This window comes from Equus quagga, chromosome 1 (genome assembly GCF_021613505.1).
Source record: "Equus quagga isolate Etosha38 chromosome 1, UCLA_HA_Equagga_1.0, whole genome shotgun sequence".
Classification (NCBI taxonomy): Eukaryota; Metazoa; Chordata; class Mammalia; order Perissodactyla; family Equidae; genus Equus; species Equus quagga.
Window position 1 is genome coordinate 73,652,194 of NC_060267.1, and position 22,384 is coordinate 73,674,577.

The window sequence follows — 22,384 nt, forward strand, 5'->3', positions numbered from 1 at the left end:
GTAAAATGGTTAAAACCACTTACTCTTAGGGTATGTGTACAGTTAAAAGACAAGCCAAGTACTTAACTTTGGGAAAAATCAACGTTTAAATTCTACATGGGGGAATAAAAGGGTTTTATGAAGCAGACAACAAAAAATAACAACAACAACAACAAAAACAAAAACGAGGAAAGAGCACTATCCAAAAAGCCAAGTGAAAAAGAGCTTCAAATAGAAAGAATTGGCCAATATTGTCATATGTTGAGGAAAATTCAAGAAGGATACATGCTGAGATATCTATTAAGTTAGCAAGTATTTTTCTTTTTCATTTTGATATTTGACTTTTGGAAATGTGTTCCCAGGCAGATTTTAAAACTCTACATAGTCAAATGTATTCATCCTTATATGACTCATAGGTTTTGTGTCATATGAAAGGTTTTTCCCACAAGAATATACATATATATGCATTTTTTCATGTTTTCTTCTACTACTTTTGATTGATCTGGAATTTTACTTTGGTGTAATATATGAAGTACAGATAAAATTAATTTTTTTAGCTGGCTATGCAGTCGACCTAATAAGTCATCTTTTCCCAGTGATTTAAAATGTCATCTTTATCATTTATTCAATTTCCATTGATTTATCTATTTATAGTCTAGTACCACAGTATTTTAATTATTACAGCCTTACAACATGTTTTAACATTTGGTAGACAAATTAACCTTTGTTACTCTATTTTTTCAACAATTTTCCATGATTATTTTTGCTCATTTAGTTTCTATATATTCATTCTAAAATCAGTTATTCTAGTTCCAAATATACTATTGGAATTTTACTGGGTTTACCTCAAGTGTATAGACTACACCATCTCCGGGAGTAATAGTTCTGCTAAAAATGTAGCTTGCCATTTTTCTTCTTCACAAACGGCACTAGGATTCTGGTTGGAGAAACTGAAGTATAAATGAAACCCCACTGCAAGTAACTCTCCTTTAGTGTCTAGATCTCTAGCTCCAAGAAAGATTACATGAACTAAGGCCACATGCATAGGATTGATATAAAAGTGAGGTCCCAGTGGAGGGGAAATATGTTCTTCTTTCTGTTAAGAAGAAAACAAACCCCAAAATCTCTCCGTCACTTGTACACTTGTCCAACATCTTGGGTACTGATACACCAAGATAGGTAGGTGCCCAAGAAGTTCATAATCAATATTGATGACAGTAGGCTAAGTAGATAAAATCTAGTAATCAAATCTCCCATTCATAGTCCTGTGAGTTGCAAAAACAATGGGTGAACACGTATGACAGCAATTCGGTGGAGAAACTCTCAGGTTTCTGGGGTCAATAATTCCTGAGGATATCAGCTCCTATTCTTGCAGGGACGACATTACTTCCCACATCTCCATAGACAACTGGAATACTTTTGGGAATGAGGTCAAGTTTGAAGGCAGGACGGGGGTCAGTGACTTGGGTGAAAGTCCTGCACGAATTGTCTAGTCTCCTAGAAGTTCAGGAATACCTAAGCTGTGCCTGCCAAGGAAGTTGCTTTTGGTGCTAGAGAGGAGGCATACACCTATTTGCCTTCCCAAGTTAGGCTAAGTCCCACCAGAACCCTGACTGATCTCATCAGTAGACATGCAAAGATATTGAGTCACCATCTAAGTCAGGCTGCTGGCCACGACTGTTCACACCAATTTGTAAAGCAGCCTGGATGACTCATCCACCTATGGTAGGCCATGTCCAGTGTGATCTTGGGATAGCATTTGCCATCCCTGTTCTTCTTCCAGAGTCACTGGATAATCATGTTTGCTGTTTCCCTGACTTCTCAATTTGTACTCATCAGAGAAGAAGATAAAACCAGCACTTACCTTGACTAGTTTAACCTCTAAGCTTGGTTGGACATTAAAACTCCCACCTATAATAAGAAGTGTACATCTGCAATGTGGACGCAGTGGCTTGGGGGGAAAATTCATACTCCGAAGTTAGCATTAGAATTCTGCCTCCATCATTTACTAATTACAAAACTTCGAACATGTTTCTTAACCTTTCGGAGCTTTAATTTTCTTACCTGCAAAATACACATTTACTGTTGCAATCAACAGAGAATGACTCTGGTTAACCTAGGAGAAATGGAATTTGGGTAAGGATGTTGGGTATCTGTGGAATCCCTGGGAATGCTGGAGAGCCAGGCAGGAACCAAAGGAAGTGAGGTGACGATAACTATGACAAAGATCTCACCAGAGGAACAGCCTGGTCAGGGTGACACAGCTCTGCTGCTGGACACTGGGCACAGCCACTGGCACTGCCATCATCGGACACTGGATACTGCTGAGGCACTGCCATGACTGAATGCTGCTCTTGGCACTGCTGCCACCAAACACTTGATGCCACCACCACTGGAATGAATTCCAAGTACCTCCTTTTTTGTGCGACTAGTTCCAAATTCAAAGTCCCAGGAAGGCGTCTGATTGTCTGAGCTTAGGTCACTTATTCATACTTAGCTCTCAGTGTTCACAAGAGTAAGTATTCACTTTTCTTGGCTTTTGTAGGGAGACCAGGGACCTGCCTCCTACTGAAATTCACACAAACATAGAAAGACTTTCAAATACTGAGTTTTTTTCAAAAAACAAACACTTCACCATAGAGGATACTGTCTTCCTTGCAAAGATGTTTTTATGATTAGGATTTGCTCATAAAATCACCTCTGTAGTTGTCATAATGTTTGAATATATATATGAAAACTGTAAACAAAACATGAATAATGTCATTGTACTTGAGTCTTTGCATAAATTCTTTTAAGACTTATTTTTTTTTAGAGCAGTTTTAGGTTTACAACAAAACTGAGAAGTAGGTACAGAGATTTCCCATATACCCTCTGCGCCCACAGCTGTGTATCTCCCTCATTGTAAACATCACTCACCAGAATAGTACATTTTTTAACAAGGATGAACCTACATTGACACATCATAATCACACAAAATCCATAGTTTACTTTAGGGTTCACTCTTGGTCTTGCACATTCTATACGTTTGGATAGATATATAATGACGTATCCATTCATCATTATATCATACAAAGTCTTTTTACTGTCCTAAAAATCCTCTGTGTTCTGCCTATTCATCTCTTCACCTTTTCCTCCAGCTCCCGGCAATCACTTTGTACTGTCTTTTTACTGTCACCATAGTTCTGCCTTTTCTAGAATGTCATAGAGTTGGAATCAAACAGTATGTAGCTTTTTCAGATTGACTTCTTTCTCTTACTAATATGCATTTAAGGTTCCTCCATGTCTTTTCATAGCTTGATAGCTCATTTCTTTTTAGCACTGAATAATATTCCATAGTCTCGATGTACCACAGTTTATTTATCCATTCACCTACTGAAGATTTCTTGGGGTAAATACCAAGGAGCATGATTGCTGGATCATATGGTGAGAGTGTGTTTAGTTTTGTAAGATAGCTCAAAATGTCTTCCAAAGTGGCATTCCCACTAGCAGTGTATGAGAGTCCCTGTTGCTCCACATCCTCACCAGCATTTGGTGTCAATGTTCCAGATTTTGGTCATCCTAATAGGAGTATAGTAGATAATTTTTTAATTACTTGAAAATACCTCTGGCAACAGCATTAAGGGTCTAAACAGCCTGTGGCAGCAGAGAGAAGCAAGGTAGACGAAGCCCACAAGAATAACAAGAGCTCTGTAGGTTTCTCCAGCAGGTGGCTGATGACATTGGCATCCCCAGTAGGCAGGGTGGATGGCTTCTTCCCTCAGTATTATTTAAGCCATATATGAGAACTTAAGGTTCTTTGAACTGTAGCCATATCAGAATTTTCCATAGCATTTTCAGACCGACATCTCCATGCTGCCACGGGGACTAGGATGAACCAGGAAGAAGTGCTGAATCCAGGGATATAATGAACTGGTTAGAGGTCTTAGAGAGCAGTTTTGTTCCATAGTCTGGAAAAGCCAGAGAAGTAGATCCATAGTCCGGAAAGGCCCTTGTAACACATTGGAGTATCAAAGTTGTACTTCAAAGGGGCAAGGGCTGGTATGACAAAAAAGCAGTGAAGTCAGTCTTTGGGAGCAAGTAGAGAGATGGATGAAAGTGTGACATGCTGATTGATTCAAAAAGTAATTGTTGGGGCTGGCCCCGTGGCCGAGTGGTTAAGTTCACGCTCTCCGCTGCAGGCGGCCCAGTGTTTTGTTGGTTCAAACCCTGGGCGCGGACACAGCACTGCTCATCAAACCACACTGAGGCAGCGTCCTGCAAGCCACAACTAGAAGGACCCGCAACGAAGAATATACAGCTATGTACCTGGGGGCTTTGGGGAGAAAAAGGAAAAAAATAAAATCTTTTAAAAAAAAGCAATTGTTGCAATGAATGGGAGTACAGGAATGCCTCTATTATGTGGTGTCTCATTTGTGCTCCGGGAAAAACTGGGACTCCTTAAAAAGGTCAACAGGAGTGTTCTTCCATTTGTCCTCCAGGTTCCCTTCCCCCCTCCTCTGTGCCTGTGGAAACTGACTTCTGTGAACTTTATCAATGGGCTTTCCTGCCTTCTAGTTTCTTCTTGGGTTTGGCCAATGGTGAGAATCTGCCAGAAGTCAAAGGCATCCTCATGAACTGGCTGAATCCCTCAACCAAAAGTCTTAGTTCCTATTAGGAAGCTCTCTGTCAATACAGTCATCTCTGCCTCTAGGTTCCAGTAACTGTGTTTCTGCTTCTTTGAGGTTTCTGGACCCTCAGGCCTAGAGATGGGAAAGGGGGACTGTTAGTGGTTCAGTTTCTGCACTGATTGTTGTGGTTTCCCAACACCAGATGCCTTTGTATATCTCCCTTTATTGTTTTTGGGTGGACCATCTATTTTGTTTAGGGAGCCAGACAATAGCCCAAGACATATAAGATATAAATTGACCGTTTAAGTAGACAACTTTTCTCTTTGGAAGTTCCTGCTAGCATATAATTAAATACTCCACTTTCTACATTTACTCAATTTTTCAAGTTGGAAATCAGCAATTCATCTAGACTTTATGACCAATCCTAATTCCCCTTTCCATATTTATTTCAAATCTATCCTTCCCTCTCCATGCACACTATTACAACCTCACTGTCCTTCATGCACAATAACAATGGCCTCAGTGCTGGTCTCCACTCTGAGAAATGAGCCCAACATAAGCAAAATGGCCCCAGGTCATGGGCTGTGTCCCCGCTCTGAACTCCTAAACTGGCTTGAACATACCCACATGGCTGAATCACTCCCTTTATAGTCCTTGCTTCCATTGTCCATTTTCCTACCTTCTTTGTCCTGCCAGTATCATCACCTGTTTACTGACTATCTCTGTTCTCAATGCATCCACTTTGCTTCCTAGCATCACATTTCATTCTCTCTTCTGGAATGCTGCTTCCTTGGGTTAATATATCACTAACAAATACCCTTTCCTCCCCCACCCCCAAAATAAACCTAACCATTCAACATCTGTCATCTGGGAAGCTGAGAAGTGCTAGAGAAAAAAAATCACACCAGGGCATAAGAGTATCAGTACAACCCTATAGTAAAGAACCTCAACTGTATGCTCTCTCATTCTCCAGAATAACTGTTTTAAATCTTCAATCTCACCTTATACTTTATAGAGATGATAGAAGTCATCAGATGAGGGTTTGGTAAACTGTTTGCCATGCTGCCTGCAAATTTCACTACTCGTCTCTCGCTCATCATCTTCTAAGATCCTGTGCTCGAGTACAGCTCCTTCTGCCTTCCCCAAGACCTTGAACTATTATCTTTTTTCTCTCCTCTGTCTTTAACCTCTTCCTCTCTACAGGATCTCTCATAGTATACCTTCAAAATAAATGAAAAATAAATAAATTCTGTCTCCATCCAATCTCTCCTTCCAGCCACTGCTTAACTTTCTCCTCTCCTTCATAGTCACTCTTTTTGAGAGAATCACTTGCATGTACTGTCTCCATTTTCTCACCTCCTATTCACTCTTCAATCTATCTATACTACTCTGGTTTCATCTCATTCCCCACTATTCCCTGAGACTACCCTTTACCATGGTCATAAATTACTTCTATGTTGCTAAATTCAGTGGAAATCTTTCGGTTCCTCCTTACTTGACTTCTCGGTAGCATTCAACATACTCCTGGAAAGCGTGCTCTCCTTTTGGAAATGCTCCCTTCCCTTCCCTTCACCTTTGTGTCACTCTACCTTATCAATATTTTTTTCTGTCTCACTAGCTGCTACTTCTCAATCTCTTTTTCTAACTTTTTGTTGTTCACTGACTTTTCAAGGCTGGGGTGTTTCATGGCTCAGTTCTAGAGTTTCCTTTCCTTCTATGCTCTATACTTAGCATATCTGATTCACTTTTATAGCTTTAATTGAAATCTACATTCCCATGGCTTTTCAGTGCTCTTAGAATGAAGTTCTTACTGAGACATACGAGATCCCGAATGATCTTCCCTACCTTCCTCTGTAGCTTTTACCCTCAGTTTCCATACTCCAACATGCTAATCTTCTTCATTTCCATCTCATCACCATGTTCCTTGATGTCCTGGGTCATTCCCACATCCTTCTCCCACTACCTGTTATAGTCCACTCCCAGACCTACCTAATTTGGCTGTCTGACTTTTATTTATGCTGCAGGGCTCTGCCTCAGGGGCATTTTCTCAGAGAAGCATTTCTTGAGCCCTCTGACTAGGCCAAGTTCATGTTTTATATAATTTCACAATACAATATATCTCTCCAGATTACAATTTAGTTGATTATTTATGTAATTGTTTAATATTCATTCCCTCACCAGACATTAAGCTACTTTGTTTATTGCTGAATGCCCAGCATACAGTAGGTATTCAATATAATTCATTCATTCATTGAACAAACATTTTCTTTTAAGAGTCTCTCGCAATTTTATAAGGTGTATGCCCCCTGCAAAATATTGATGCACCTTTAATTGCTATCCTAATATTTAATGGGAGAATTCATCCACTTTTTAAAAATATAACTCCAGAATATTTTTTTGACTCCCCAAGAGTTTTTCTAGAAAGAGCAATCCATTTCTGACCAACTGTCTGCTGACCATTGAGGCATAAAATTAAGTCATTGGCCTTTGTGATAATTAGAAGGGGCTCTTTGCCAAGTTTCACCAGATGTATGAGAGCATGGTGCAGTCCAGGAGCACTTAGTTGGTGATGTGCTGACTCCAGCAAGAATGGGGCTGCTCTTATCAGCTGCTGTGTGGCTGAATTCTGGTGTCTAGTTCAAGATGTGACTCAGAATGGTGCTACTTGCTTTCTGAGCCTGCTTCCCAGGAGTCTTGGCCAGCTTGAGATGAAGAAGCAGAGAGACTACAGGTGGCAAAGCAGGCTTAATTGGTGGCTGGGTGTATTTTATTAAAGGGAAGAATGGCCATCAGCCCCATGGACTCTCCTCATGCCCAGAAGGAAGCCGAATAACTGGCTGGCATCCAGTTTCCACTCTCCGCGGCTGAATGAGCCTGCTATTGTAAGGAATAAATTTGCTTGTGTTGTAGGATGGAAGGCCATGTTGTATCCAGGTTCCAAGAAACTGCTGCAAGGAGCATAATTGGCTGACAGCCTCCAGCTGCCACACTTTGGGATCTGCTGCAGTGTTTACGCCTAAGCCACACTCTCCACGCGCTTCTCTCAGCCAGTGATTGATTCATTTTGAACCAGCGCTCTGTCTCAAATTCTGGCTTGATTTTTCCCTCAGTTGAGTTTTGTCTCCTCTTAGCTTTACACAGTACTGTTGTCACCTTCAGACTCAGGTCAAGATGGAATTTGAAGTAGGGGATAACTTGCTGGGGTCACTGCTCTAGAGAGTGCCGTTCCTGTTGGATTCCAAATGGGCACCATCAATACTTGTTCTATATTTTGGGGGAAATGGAAATGAGGATGGAGAGTGCTCCCTCACAAATCCTCCTCTTGGACGTTTGAATGAAGAGGCCCCCTGACTGGCACACCTTGGACTTCTTCACTGATGGTACTGATCCTGAGCTGAATTTGGCTCACAAATATATAGTCACCAGATTTCCATAACTCTGTGCTTTACCTAGTGCTGCTTATGGGAATGGTAGGTAACCACACTGTTCATCCTGCTGATTCCTAAATTTCACGTTAAAAATGTGCTCATTCTGCTAATGTCTAAATTTCCCATGAAATATGTGGCATTCGCAGGATACTCTCAGAGCAGAAACCTGATCGAATCTATATCTCTTCTATTAAAATTAGAGTTATTTTGATTGCAATTTAAGGAATCAAACTCATATTAGCCAAGCCACCCAAAAAGGAATTTATTAATTTAAATAACAAGGAAGTCCACTTGATAGATCTGGCTTTGCACATTATTTCTTGTTAATGGCGCATGGCAGCCTCCAACAGTTCTGGCTTACCTGGTCCTCACAGGTGGTGATCTGAGAAGGAAGAATTTATTTTGCATCAGGCCTAGTTATGCACCAGGGAGAACTTGGACTGGCCAGCTTGAGCCATAAGCCCATTTCCAAATCAATCACTATGGCTACATAGTGGAGGTATTCTATGTAGAAATTATTTGCAAAATATGTAACAGATAAATGATAGATTATTTGCATCTAGAATATTTTTAAAAATCCTATAAATTAATAAGAAAAGAAAAAATGACCTAAAAGGAAAATAGACAAAAGCCAAAGAAAAGGAAAATAATTAACGAGTATATGAAAAATTCTCATTACCAATAGTATTCAGTGAAATAAGTGTAAATTAAAACAATGAAATACTGTTTTTATTCTATTTAAATGTATTCAAAGGTAAGTGTTGATGCGAGTGTAGGAAAATGGGTTCTCTCATCATTACTGGGGATTAGTTAAATATACCATCATATATCCAGTATTTAGAAGACCATGTAGCCAACAGAAATAAGGAAGCAGTTCTGTATATATTAACTTAGAAAAGTGTCCAGGACATATTGCTCAGTGAGAAAAGGTGATTTGCATAGTTTTGGGAGCCATGGAGGTGCACTTTCAGGAGAACCCACTGCAAGGAGTATAACTGGCTGACGGCCCACAGTTGCTGACTCAGTGGACTCATGAGGCCATGAGATCACCACCAACACAACAGGAAAAAAATCTTCAAACAAGGCAGTAAATGCAATGATAGAGATGTGCACAATATATTACAGAAGTTCAGAGGAGGCAAGCCTAATGCAACCTTGGGAAGATATGGGATTTTTGGTCTGGGATGGCTCCCAGGAGGAGATGATGATCAAGCTGAGATAGGTATTAATTGGGTGGAGAGGAGGGAAAAAGCATTCCAAGACAGCAGGACAGTATGAGCAATTCATGAGGTCGAGAAAACTGTAGACAGGAAACCTATAACAAGTTGTTAAATATTAAAATAAGAAGCAAATATTATAAAAGACAAGGCTAACGAGGTAGGCAGAGTCCAGCAAGGCCTCCTGTGTCATATCAGGGAGGTTTGAATATGTTTTGATGTGATGGGAAGCCACTGAAGGCTTTTAAGCAGGACAGGCTATCTGAAAAGAGGTTAGAGGATGGTAACAGGAGGCTATCACTGTCATTTAGAAAAGATGAACTTCTGAAAAGGAGGTTGAGATAGCACGATACCAGCTGGAATCAAAGGAGGAGAGGAAAGCAAACAATATTGAGTTGATGCAATCTGTAGGAATTGGTAATGGATTAGATACGGGAGGTGGAGTGAGAGATGGGAGGAGTCACGATCACATACACCCAGGATTCTGGTTTGAGCGCAGAGAGGTGGTGAGCTGAATCCGAAGGTCACAAAAACTATACCTCAGGGAATATGGTGATGGTTGCAAGAGGCATCTGGTATTGTCCTTCTGCCACTGTCTTAAAAGGGATTCTAAAGGGATTTTCTTTCCCTTGTTCCTCCAGCCCTACACTTGCATTACTGGCCTAAGTGGATACTCACCAGCTGGCCGTGTCCATCATTACAGCCAAGTCTGAGAATTCCTGATTATACTTAGAGCCTGTGGAGCTGCTGACACAAACAGTCATTAGCAGTCGACCCTTTTGTAACAAACTATGCTTTAAAATGTAAACTGTGGGGGCATTTTCCTTGCGTTGTCCAGAAGGAACTTTCTCCTGCCTGAGCCTGGATTAATCATGAGAGAGCTCGTCAACATTCCACTGGTACATATTCTTACTTTGGTTGCCTTCAGCGGGACTGAGAAACTTCCAAAAGGTTGGTTTGAGCAATCTTGTCTTCTTGTTGCCTTGTCATATTCTAAAGTGCGTGTGTGTGCTCTGATCACGACCAATTCATATTATGGTGGGTTTGGGTTTTACTTGGTGAAGTAGAAGTGCAATGTAAGGAGAGAGAGAAAACTGGATAAATAAGCAATTGGTTGATGGTCTCCTTTCTACTGGTATCCCTCCCTCCTATAAGTTTTGCACTAAAAAGTTTAGCCATAAAGTGCATGCACAGCCCTCACTCGTAGGGGAAACAGCAAGTAGACTGGAAGTTATCAAGGTCTGTATTGTTTACGTGTGTGTCAAATTTCAGGGTGGTCTCAATGGATGATGAAAACCTTTTCACATCAGGTTTGCCAGGAATATAATCAACCCTACTCCCAGACATCCAGAGCGTCTGCTTCTGAACAAAAATCATTTCCATTTTCAGTTTTAGTTTTACAAAACTCTTAGTAAATAGTTTAGTTCCTTAAAAAATCAAAATTGGAGAGAGATGCACAGAATTCGCCTATATAATAAAAGCCTGAAGACAATGGGTTCTTAATAACTTTGAAGCTGGCATCACGACTTGACTTGGCAAGGGGCTGCAAAAGTTTTTTTCACTGCCTTTGGAATGTACCGGAAATAACACCACCTCGGGGGAAAGGAAAGCAACTTAAGAAACTGACAAACACCTGTCGCAGTAGCAAGAATGTCCACAGCGAAATGGTTTCTGGCCAGCGTATTATGAAACTGAGACTAGTGTATTTCAAATCAGGAAGAAAGACTGGAAAGTATGATGTGCAAAGTGACCGAGGGCTTCATTGAAATCTTTTTTAAAAAGACATGAGGAAATAGATTGAATGGTATCAATTAAAGTAAAGAATATCCAAGTTAAATATATTACAGTAGAGTAAAACGAGTTCCGTATTTGATGACATGCTTGAATTATTTTCCCTTTATATTACTTTACCAAAGAACTAAACACATTTGTATTGTGTAGATAAGTGAAGGTAGTGTCTGTATGTAGATGGGAAACATAGAAATTCAATAAAATTTCTGGAGTCACAAGGTTAAGATTCACATGCTGATACAGCTTTCTTCACACACAGTCTGATTTCATAGACTTATTTTGTTTTGTTTCTTTTTCCATTTACATGAGCAGAATGGTGTCTTCAAATGTATTTAAATGTCTAATTCCAACTAATACTTTAAGGTATCTCCAGATAAAAGAGAACCTAGAACTTTTCAAACAACTAAGAATAGCCAGAAAGACTTAACATTGGCTTCAGATTATTTTAATACTTCCTGATCATATAACGGATGTCCGGGAAGGCAGCACCTGGATGTTCGAATTTATAGATTGCTATAAGTCTTATTTGTGCTTTTCTAAACCACAAAGTTACATAATAACAACATGATTAAATGCTGAACTTTTCTAGAATTCAACTTTATGAGGAGCAGGACAATTGATTTTGATGGTTCAAATTAGAATTTGGTGCACAAAAAAAACACAGCCTCTCTATCTGAACTCCTAATTTATATTCTAGAAGGAAAGGATTGCCAGTTTCCAAACTTTACAGGTAAAGCCTTTAATTCAAATGCACACCATCTCTATTTTGAAAATTTGAAAATCTGGTGGCATGACAGCGACAAAAACAAACATCCTGGCTTTTAAATAAAGTGATCAGATTTTTTTTTTTTAAAGATTTTATTTTTTCCTTTTTCTCCCCAAAGCCCCCCGGTACATAGTTGTGTATTCTTCGTTGTGGGTTCCTCTAGTTGTGGCATGTGGGACGCTGCCTCAGCGTGGTCTGACGAGCAGTGCCATGTCCGCGCCCAGGATTCAAACCGACGAAACACTGGGCCGCCTGCAGCGGAGCACGCGAACTTAACCACTCGGCCACGGGGCCAGCCCAAAGTGATCAGATTTTTAATCCAACTTTGTTTATTGGTTTATAATTTATTTACTGCTATAATTCAATTGTAAAATCGAAAATTAAAACAATGTTTTTGCCTAGTCTACTGTATTTATTGTAAAATCTAAATTAGTATGGGTTTGACATCACCCTTAGCCCAAAACACCAGGCCTAGCAGGGCAAACATCCATTAACTACACAAACCAGTTCTGAGAATAAACATTATTGTGAAAACACAGTCCCTAAAATTTTAAATGTCAAAGTGCATGGAATATATTGGTACAAAACCCCCACCATAATATGCTATTATTTTAATGCTATTTAAATTAATAAAACATTCCACACAAACTACCTCATAGGTTGCTTTCTCTATTCTTGATAGAAGGCAATAATAAGAAGAGTTTTTAAGATGGGATACCTTATTTCTAAATCCTTTATCATGAATGAATCAAGGAATCTGCACGATAATGTGTTACAAAATAGATTGAAAGATTCAAAATAGTGCAAGAGTATTCAGTGGATCCTTTTCTGTTGGTGTATCATTTTTTCAATAAAATTAATAATGAACTTTGTAGGATTAATAGTTTATTGTTTTAGTTTTAGTTTAATTGAGATTCCTACTGTTCAAAGACAAGGGGAAAAGGCACTACCTTTCTGAATCATTTCGACTAGTGATACTTTCCATGATAAGCTCAATGTCATAACCCACAAGCAGGAGAACTTTACAAACCATCATGTATGAAAGCAGCCAACGTTTCACTGAATAATTGCCTTAACCCCGTACTTCAATAGCATTTACTGCTTTATCGAGAAATATTAAGTGTATGGTTGAATTTAAATTATGTGGGAGTATAGCAGTTCATGTAAGCAGCACTGAATTTGTTTAATATGTACAAAGAACTCCTGTCCAAACTCCACTTTTAAAATTTCTCCATTTACTACCATACCTAGAAGTTTCTGAGTCTAAGTGATTTATCTTTAGATATGTTTGAGTAACTTCCTCTTAAATCGTTTTGTATACAGGGACAGGATTCACAGGTTTGACATATGACTAAGTCAGAGCAAGCACAGCTGTCATTGAAATCCAGAACACCAAGTCCTGGATGAATGTTTTATATGGACGTGCAGTGAAAGAGTAACTCATTGCATTTTGGCGAAAACACAGTTGCGTTAAATGTTATTGACCTTGCAGAACAAAAAGAAGAAGCAGAAATGTCAAGATTTCTACCATAATTCCAAAGGCGAAATAGGCAACTTCTCAGTGAAATAGGACTTGAGGTCACTAGCAAAAACTGACAAGTGAGGAGTGAGTAGAGGACCCAAAGGAAGTGGTCCCATTCAGGAAGATGAGAGAAGGAGTGGACCAGAGAATATAGAAGGACTAGATGGGCCGTGCTGAGGGCTCAACTGGGGCTGGGGACTGCACCTTTACAGTGGCCCTGATCTGCACCATTGTTTCACTTTACCCAACAATACTATATGAACATAGGAGCATCAGGGACAGCTGGTTGGATTAGAGCTTTCCGGGGTCAGTGCAGCTAATGGGCTAGAGAGTAAGGGAGTTGAGCTTATATGGCAACATACCAGGCAGTCTAGGTTGAATAATGAAGAAAGTGAAATGAGCACATTTAAGGCCTGGAAGAGAATGTTAAGATCAAGTTCTTTTTCCTGGTCTCCAGCGTCTTTCTGTGTGTCCTTAGGGAGACCATGTAGTCTTTATAATCCTCAGTTTCTTCCTAAAATGAAGTGCCTACTGGTGCTCAACACATAATCTTATGTACTGTGATTGTCAATGATCAGTGAAATGATCACTCCTGGACCACAGGCATATTTTAAATGGGTCCCTATGAGATCATGTCCTACTCAAATGAATGCCCCCAGAAGAGACAATTTCAGAAATTCTAACAGGCTAAGCCAGAACTCATACCTGCCTATGCCCAGGGCCGTTCCTAAAGGCAAAGACCAAGACTGTGATCTCTGACAAGGAATTAAAGATACAGCATTAAGTGATTACTGAGATTATCAACAAATCTTGCAAGTTCCAACGACATCATTATAAAAACTAACATATTTCATTACATCACCAGTAGAATAAATGTGTCAGTTTCTAAGAGATGCCAAATAATGACCAACACTGAGTATCCTCTTTCTTTGGGGGATTTTAAAAATTTCCAACACCAAAGCATTTTCTCATACTGAAAAAACAATACTATGTTCATGACTTTAGAAAAATGTGAATATGTTCCAAATCTGAAACCTAATTTAACTAAAAAAGAAAGGAGCAATTACACCTGACTTCTTTGTTTACTCCATTCTTTGGTCATGTTGATCAGCAACTATTCAATGAGAAGTTGGTATGTCAATGGCCTGTGCAAGAGCCCATAAAAAGGGTAATATGTCCTTCTCTTCAAGAAGCTGGTATTCAAGTCAAGTTACTCTTTTGGTCCAGAAGAGCGTTGTGCTCATTTTCATGTATTTGTTATTCCTATGGTCCTTGGATTGAGGGAAGAAATAGTGCCCTAGCTTAAACAGGCTCTGACTGAGATGAAAGCTGGGTAGTAGAATGAAAGTAAACAAGAGACAGTCTGCTGAGCCAACAAATATCATTAAATATAACCATGTGAGCGTGTCAGTAAAAATTTGAAAGCAGATTTGTTTGGACAATTTTGGAATATAGGCAAAGTGGATGTAACCAACCATATTCTGCCTATAGAAATTGATATTGATGTAAATCTTATTTTTTCCCCCGTCTGTAACCAGTACTATACTGAAGACATGGTATAACTTAGAGTTAAAAGATAGGAACTTTAAACCAACCTTAACCTTGAAGTTCAGCTCTATCACTTCCTACTTTTGTTGTGTTTAGACAAGTTATTTAACCATTCTTAGCTCCATTCCTCATCTCCAGATGAGAATGATAATAATATCTGCCTTTATGTTTGTTGTGGTAAATGAGATAATGAATGAAAATTATAACGTGTGACCCATAGCAGGTTCTTAATCAATTTTAGATACCAAAATTGCTAAAAACAGAGGCAAACATCACACAAGACTCTCGTGCCACTGAACATCATGGGAAGGTGTCAACAAGATACTTAGTAACACCTCGTGTATTTCTCCACATCCATTTTGTCAAGACATTCTAAGATTTCCTCCCTTGATCTTAACTGATCTCAACAGAGTTTGTGTCACCTCATTGGAAAAGTAATATTAATAGTATTAATATTAATTATTTAATACTATTAATACTCTGTCACTTCTGCATCTGTGTATTAAGTAAGAAGAAACTAATGAACAAAGTTTATTTTTTAAATAAAAATAATACAGGGTGATTAAGAATGATTTTGGGAAAACATACAATATGCAAAAGTTTAAAATAGAAAAAGTCACACATACATCCAGGACTGTTAACATGTTGGTATATTTTCTTCCATTCTTTTCTATATAGCCTAATAAAAAGGTATCATAAAATTGTTTATACAATTCTGCTGCCTTCCATTTTTACTTAACACTAAAGCATGAGCGTATTCTATATCATCAATACTTCAAAATACCATTTGAAGCAACTGTGTAATAATATCCTGTTTGGATAAGAGTGGCTGGTATATGTTTCGTATCTGCCTCTCTGAGAAAATAAAAAGGCCCTGATTTGTTGCATTTGTTTGTTTCTGTACTGTAAATACTCCAACCACAGCCAATGTCAAGGTAACAACAAACACTGAATGGGGAAGAGACGTGCAGGAGCACACCTTTATATGCTGTTTCTACCATACAGATTCACTAGATGCGAATAACCTCAAGAACACAGATACTAGTAAAATGCAGTACAACCATTAGGAAATGACAAATTTTTAGTGTTATTATATTGTTTTTAACATAATTTATTTAGTTATAAATTTATATGACTTAATTTTTAACAATAGCTGTATTTAACAATTATCTCACTAAATTCCTGAAAAATTAACACTTGCTCTTGCCAGCCGGTAAAAGCAAGCTCTAGCAGAACATGGTTAGGAAGACCAAACCGCATGCCTAACTCTTCTCCCACTTTCATGCTATAAGTACAATTTAGTACAATTAATCTGTTTGGTGCAGTGAAAGTCATCTATGTGCCTTTCCATTTTGTGATTATTTCCTTGGATAGAGTCCCAGGAGTAAATATTAATGGTAAATTTGCATGTAATCCAGAGACCAGGAGAACCATTGAGCAGCTCAGGTTTCTGTTTCTAACTTACAGAATCAAATAACACATAGTGTTCCCTATGGGCCAAGGACAATTTTAGATGCTTTACGTATATTCATTTTTCTAATCCTCATGACAAGTGGTGGTTTTATTATCATTCCATCTACAGCTGACGATGCCAAAGCACTAGTTAAGTGACTTTATGGAACTGGAAAGTGATGGGATCAGGAATTTGAAGTCAAGCCCTGTCCTAGATTGACTCTCAATGCCTAGTTGCTCAATAGTCTTTCTTTTCAAACAATGAAAGCATTCAAGATTATTGGTTTACCTTTGGGCTCATCACAACCTACATCGCATAAAATTAATGTAATATTTTTAGTTTTTATCTCTTAATTTCTACATAATTATACAATCAATTGCTTATTTCACTCACTAGTTGTTTAGAAAATACATAATTTTTTCTTAAGAGATTGACTTTCTCAAACTTTCTTATCAGTTACAAGTTTGCTTCCATTTCTTTGGAAGATAAACATTCCTGTGACATTCTGATTTATTTGTTGTAACTTTTTCTATTATAGAGATAATATATATTATTTTTTAACATTATAAGATACAGCAAAACAAAAAAAAATTATGCAGAATGCTCGCCTCTAGGGATAAATGCTTTTAACATTTTGGTACTTGTTCATTCTTCCATTTTCCCTCTCTCTGACATATACGTGTGTGTGTGTGATTTTCTTTAAAAATTTAGGAACCTATTACTTCATTGTAATATCTTCTGGCTTTGTTTTTATTTATTTTGAGTCTATATTTTTAAATAATTAAGCCTCATGATTGTTGTCTCTTCCTGATGGATTGTTCTTTTTATTATTAAGTAATGTTTCTCTTCATCCTATAAATGCTTATCACCTTATATTCGATTTTTTCTTGGTAGTGCTTTATTGCTTTATCACTTTATTTTGAATGGTATTTACTTTGTATATATTTTCCCTTCTCTTTATTTCCAACGTTTCTGTTGTAATTTATTTAGGTGTGTCTTTTGTGGTTTTTAATACTGTATGATAGTGTCTATCTTTTCATAGGTCAGTTTACACCATTGGCATTTATTGTGATTTCTGATTTATTTGGGCATGTTTCTTCCCCCATTCTTTTACGTCTTCTGTTAACCACGCCTTTTCTTGGCTTATTTATCCTCCTTTTTTTTTCTTTTTCTGCTTCTTCTTCTTTTTTTTCTTTTCTTTTTTTTTGAGGAAGATTAGCCCTGAGCTAACATCCACCACCAATCCTCCTTTTTTTTTTTCTGCTGAGGAAGCTTGGCCCTGAGCTAACATCTGTGCCAATCTTCTTCCATTTTATACATGAGATACCTCCCATAGCGTGGCTTCATAAGCAGTGCCTAGGTCCATGCCTGGGATCTGAACCAGCAAACCCCGGTCTGCCGAAGCGGAGTGTGTGAACGTAATTGCTACACCACAGGGCTGACCCCTTCTTCTTTTTTTGATTGATTCACCTCTAGACCCTCTTTTTCTCCTACTACTTTGGAAGTTTTGACTTCATCTATTCTTTTAGTGGTGACCATTAATAAAATTTTAACATATGCGTTTAACCATATATTTTTCTCCCCATGTTCAGCGTTTCTGTCATCTTCCTGTTTACAGTAAAGAGCTTAACATGTTTTAACTATCTGCTGAACTTCTCCCCTGAATTTTCATCTTGTAATTGTTTATTTAGAATTTTAGTTCCACTCTTTTTTTAGACACAAAAATTAGTGGTTTGTTTTTTTTAATATTCTACAGTGCGTTAAAATTGCAATTATATTTTACCACCATCTGTGCTTGCTATTGTTCCTTGTCCTTCACCCCTTTCTTTTGGGAAAAATTTGTTTCTTGCTGAGTATATATTCTTTAGGGACTGTTTCAGAGAAGGTAGAGTGGTAAACACTTTCAATATTTGTGTGTCTTTATTTTGTCTACATTTCAAAACGATTATCTAAGCTGACTATAGAATTCCAGGATAACAGTTATTTTTCTCTCAGCCCTTTAAAGATGTTGGTCCATTGCCTTTTGGTATCAATTGTTGCTGAACAATCTGAATAATCTCAGGTCAGCCTAATTGGCATTCCTATTAAGGTAACTGATCCTTTCTTTCTGGTAGGTCTTAAGATTTTCTTTTATCTTTAATTTTCTGTAGTTTTAATCCAATGTATTTAAGGATGAATTGATTTTTCTTTATCTGGCTTGGCACTTGGTGGGAATTTTCAATCTTAATATTTATGCTTTTTTTTTCAATTTTGAAAAATGAACAGCTTTCTCTCTATTTTATTTTTCTGGAAATTCTATTAGAAGTATATCAGTGCCTGTCAATCTATACTCTATGCCTCTTAACTATTCTTTAATACCTTTCATATCCTTGTTTCTTCCTACTTCGTTCTGTATATTTTAATGGTTATTTCAGGGGAAAGTTGGAAAAGGGTGGCCTTGATGCCTATTTATAAGATGTCATTTTACCTAAAATTTCTGCTGTCTTATTTCAGCTACTCTCCTTCAGCCTTTTAAAAAATATATACCTTTTATAAAGTCCTCAGAAATATAGTCTGGTTCACTGAAACAATACATCAGTCAATGTGCTAGCCCTGAGAATTGAAAGAGGTCTGAGATATGGTCCCTGACCCAAAGCTCAAGGTTTTTATAATTGAGTGTGGGACAAAGATACACACAGATCATTTTAATAGCATCTGTGTGACAAGTGCTATAAGAGTGACATATACAGGATAACCTGAGGTTAAGGAAAAGGGCATTTGACTCTATCGGGCAAGTCATAGAAATTGGGAGGAGATGATGCTTAAACCGGATCTTAAGAAAAGAATAACACTAACAAGGGAGATATGGAATAAGTGGAACACTCTCAACCACCATTTTCTTTCACTCTCAGCTGATGCGTTTACTGAAAAAATAAGGTTTGTTTAGGCAGTAGATGCATCTTTTATGGCCCATGTGTCAGTTTGTTTGAAGTGTTTCATGAGGCTGTCACCACTTACTCCACATCTGAGATATTGTTCACTTTGCTTACTTGGCTTTTCTATGAGCCTTGCATTTTAACTAAAATGACCATATCCTTTACTGTCCAAACTAAGGTATTTTTTGGAGCATAAGGGGCCCTATTAATAGTTATACCAGGATAGCAGGCATAACTTATTATCACAGCTGATCATTTTGTGTGTCTATCCTACCTTATCACCTAGATTGTGGGCCTTTAGGAGGCAGAGATGTGTGTTATGCATCTTTTTGCTTCACATCAACACAGTGCCTGCTACAGGGAAAATAGTAAATAAACATCTGATAAATAATAATAATGAGTGGTCAGCCTGGTGGCATAGTGGTTAAGTTCGTGTGCTCCACTTCAGCTGCCCAGGGTTTGCAGATTCAGATCCCAGGCGCAGACCTATACACAGCTTATCAAGCCATGCTGTGGTGGCATCCCATACACAAAATAGAGGAAGGTGAGCACAGATGTTAGCTCTGGGCCAATCTTCTTCAGCCAAAAGAGGAAGACTGGCAACAGATGTTAGCTCAGGGCCAATTTTGCTCACCAAAAAAATAATAATAATAAATAATAATAATGATAAAGTGGTGATGATGAAAATTATTTTAAATCAGACTGTGCAATAGGGTAGATTTCCAGACTCACCCAAATACAGGTGCTGGCACATTCTTTCCCACATCATCTAGCCCTTGAGGTCACCAGGACCCTACTCCTTTGTTTTGGTGGGATTCTCAGGTTTCCTGAAGCATTGAAGAGGGGTGTATCCCACTACCAATACACTCCCACCCTTCTTAACTTCTTTTTTTCCTCCCCAATTTTTCCAATCCAGGTGACCCTCATTTCATGGGGGAGAGGCGAGGAAGGAGAAAAGAGACCACGTCTACAGCCTCTCCTCCTGTTGTCTTTCTTTTTGTAAAACACATACACAAATCCAGCTTTGCAGAGATATAATTCACATACCATGCACTTTACCCATTCAAGGTGTACAGTTCACAGAGTTGTGCGTTCATCATCATAATCTATTTTAGAACATTTTCATTACACCTAAAAGAAATCCTATACCCCTTAGCCATCTGTCACCTTCTCATCCCTTCATCCTGTCCCCCAGCCCTAGGCAATCACTAATGTATTTCCTGCCTTTATAGATTTGCCTATTTTGGACATTTCATACAAATGGAATTGTACAATATGTTGTCTTTGTGTCTGGCTTCTTCCAGTTAACTTACTGTTTCCAAGTTTCATCCATGTTGTAGCATGTATTGGTACCTCATTTCTTTTCATTGTTAAATAATACTCCATTGTATAGACAAACTACATTTGGTTTATCTGTTAATCTATTGGCAGACACTTGGGTTCCTTCCACCTTTAAGTTCTTGCGAATAATGCTCCTGTGATCATGAGGGTACAAATATACATTTGAGTCCCCGCTTTCAATTCTTTTGGGAGTATATACCCAGAAGTGGAATTTCTGGATTTTATGGTAATACTATGTTTAATTTTTTGAGGAACCACCATACTGTTTTCCACAGTGACTGAACCAGTTTACTTTTCCACCAGCAATACACAAAGGTTCTAATTCCTCCACATCCTCGCCAACATTTGCTATTATCTTTCTTTTTGATTATAGCTATTCTAGGGGTATTAAATGGTATCTTATTGTAGTTTTGATTTGCATTTCCTTAATGGCTAATGATGGTGGGCGTCTTTTCATGTGCTTGTTGGTCATTTGTATACATTCCTGGGAGAAATGTCTATTCAGATCCTTTGCCCACTTTTTAATTGGGGTTATTTATCTTTTTATTATTGAGTCTTTTTCTACTCTACTCATATGCAGATATGAATTCTCTATAAATCTGATGAAGCTTAAGCTTCAAAGTCTCTTAATTGCAGGATCCCTTTCTAAAACCCTCAGCAGACTCTAGCAATGTATTCGTATGAAAATGTATTTTTATGAACTTTGGGAAAAATTGTTTTTAAACAACAATTGTTAAGATTTCTGTCTCTTTCCACTCTAACTTCCCTTCAATCACACCTCCTTTCAAGTTGATTGATGTTGGAGTGGCCACAGACAGTTTGTATTCATAATTTTATATATTTTTCCTTAAAGAGGGCATCCAAATTATATAACTTTGGGCTTCACAAAGCCTGGATGTGCCCCTATTCATATACTATAAATTCTAAGTCCTATTCTCCCGAGACTCTTCTTTTTTGATTTTCAAATGCCTAGTTTGGAAGTAGAAGCAAAATTCTCTAAATAAAATCTTCCTTCCTTTTGGCAAATTTATTATGCTGTGGGGAAATACAATTCTCATTCAGGTATGCAGTGGCCTCTGACTGCTTACAGAAGGGTTAGTAAACAGCATTCTAGTATGTTCTCATTTTATTTGTCCTCTCCTTTCAGCTCCTGTCATCACCACTCCTCTTGAAACAGTGGATGCCTTAGTTGAAGAAGTGGCTACTTTCATGTGTGCAGTGGAATCCTATCCCCAGCCTGAAATTTCCTGGACTAAAAATAAAATTCTCATTAAGTAAGTATTCTGCCTTTTTCTGATACGAATGCCCACATTTGCCTTGTGATTTATCTTTGACATAAATGCAACCATAGTTCTTGGCGGTACTAAAGTTCACCTTCTATAATATGTAAAATGCAAATTTCCTCATTTCATAAATGTAGGATCTGAACTACAGTGAGGTTAAAAGAATTGCCCAAAGCAACACAGTGATTTAATTGACGTGGAGAAGTCAGGGCTATTTGCTTCCTTTTGTATCCCAAAGAACTAGAACCAAGCCTGGCACTTGTTAGGCATTCAACAAATATTTGTTTAATGAATGAACAAATACTCAGTTAATTGTTGGTTACTTCTGTAAGTACTTAACCCTTTCTGCTAGTCACATTTATGTGTGTGTGTGTTCATTATCCAGCTGCTACTTCCCAGTAACTAAAAGAAGACTCATACATCTTAGTAATAATATGCTTTCTTTAAACTTTATGTTTGGTCTTATCAGTAGACATTATCTTTTGAAACCATTTTTGGAGGACTCAGTGGTGCTTTGACTATTGGAGCCTAGGA

General features: G+C 38.1%; 1 protein-coding gene across 9 annotated transcripts in view; it reads left to right on the forward strand.

Annotated features, from left to right (window-relative positions):
* Positions 1–22,384, forward strand: part of MUSK (muscle associated receptor tyrosine kinase) — a 116,542-nt gene that overhangs the window by 9,822 nt on the left and 84,336 nt on the right. For 7 of the 9 annotated variants that reach the window (XM_046644845.1, XM_046645132.1, XM_046645053.1 and 4 more), the window contains exons 1-2: positions 9,702–10,182; positions 21,715–21,841. In XM_046644845.1, the coding sequence (XP_046500801.1) occupies positions 10,104–10,182; positions 21,715–21,841 (206 nt within the window). In that variant the 5' untranslated portion in view covers positions 9,702–10,103. Of the gene's footprint in view, positions 1–7,517; positions 8,057–9,701; positions 10,183–21,714; positions 21,842–22,384 lie in introns of those variants that run through there. The other 2 variants (XM_046645007.1, XM_046644929.1) reach the window with 2 other exon arrangements.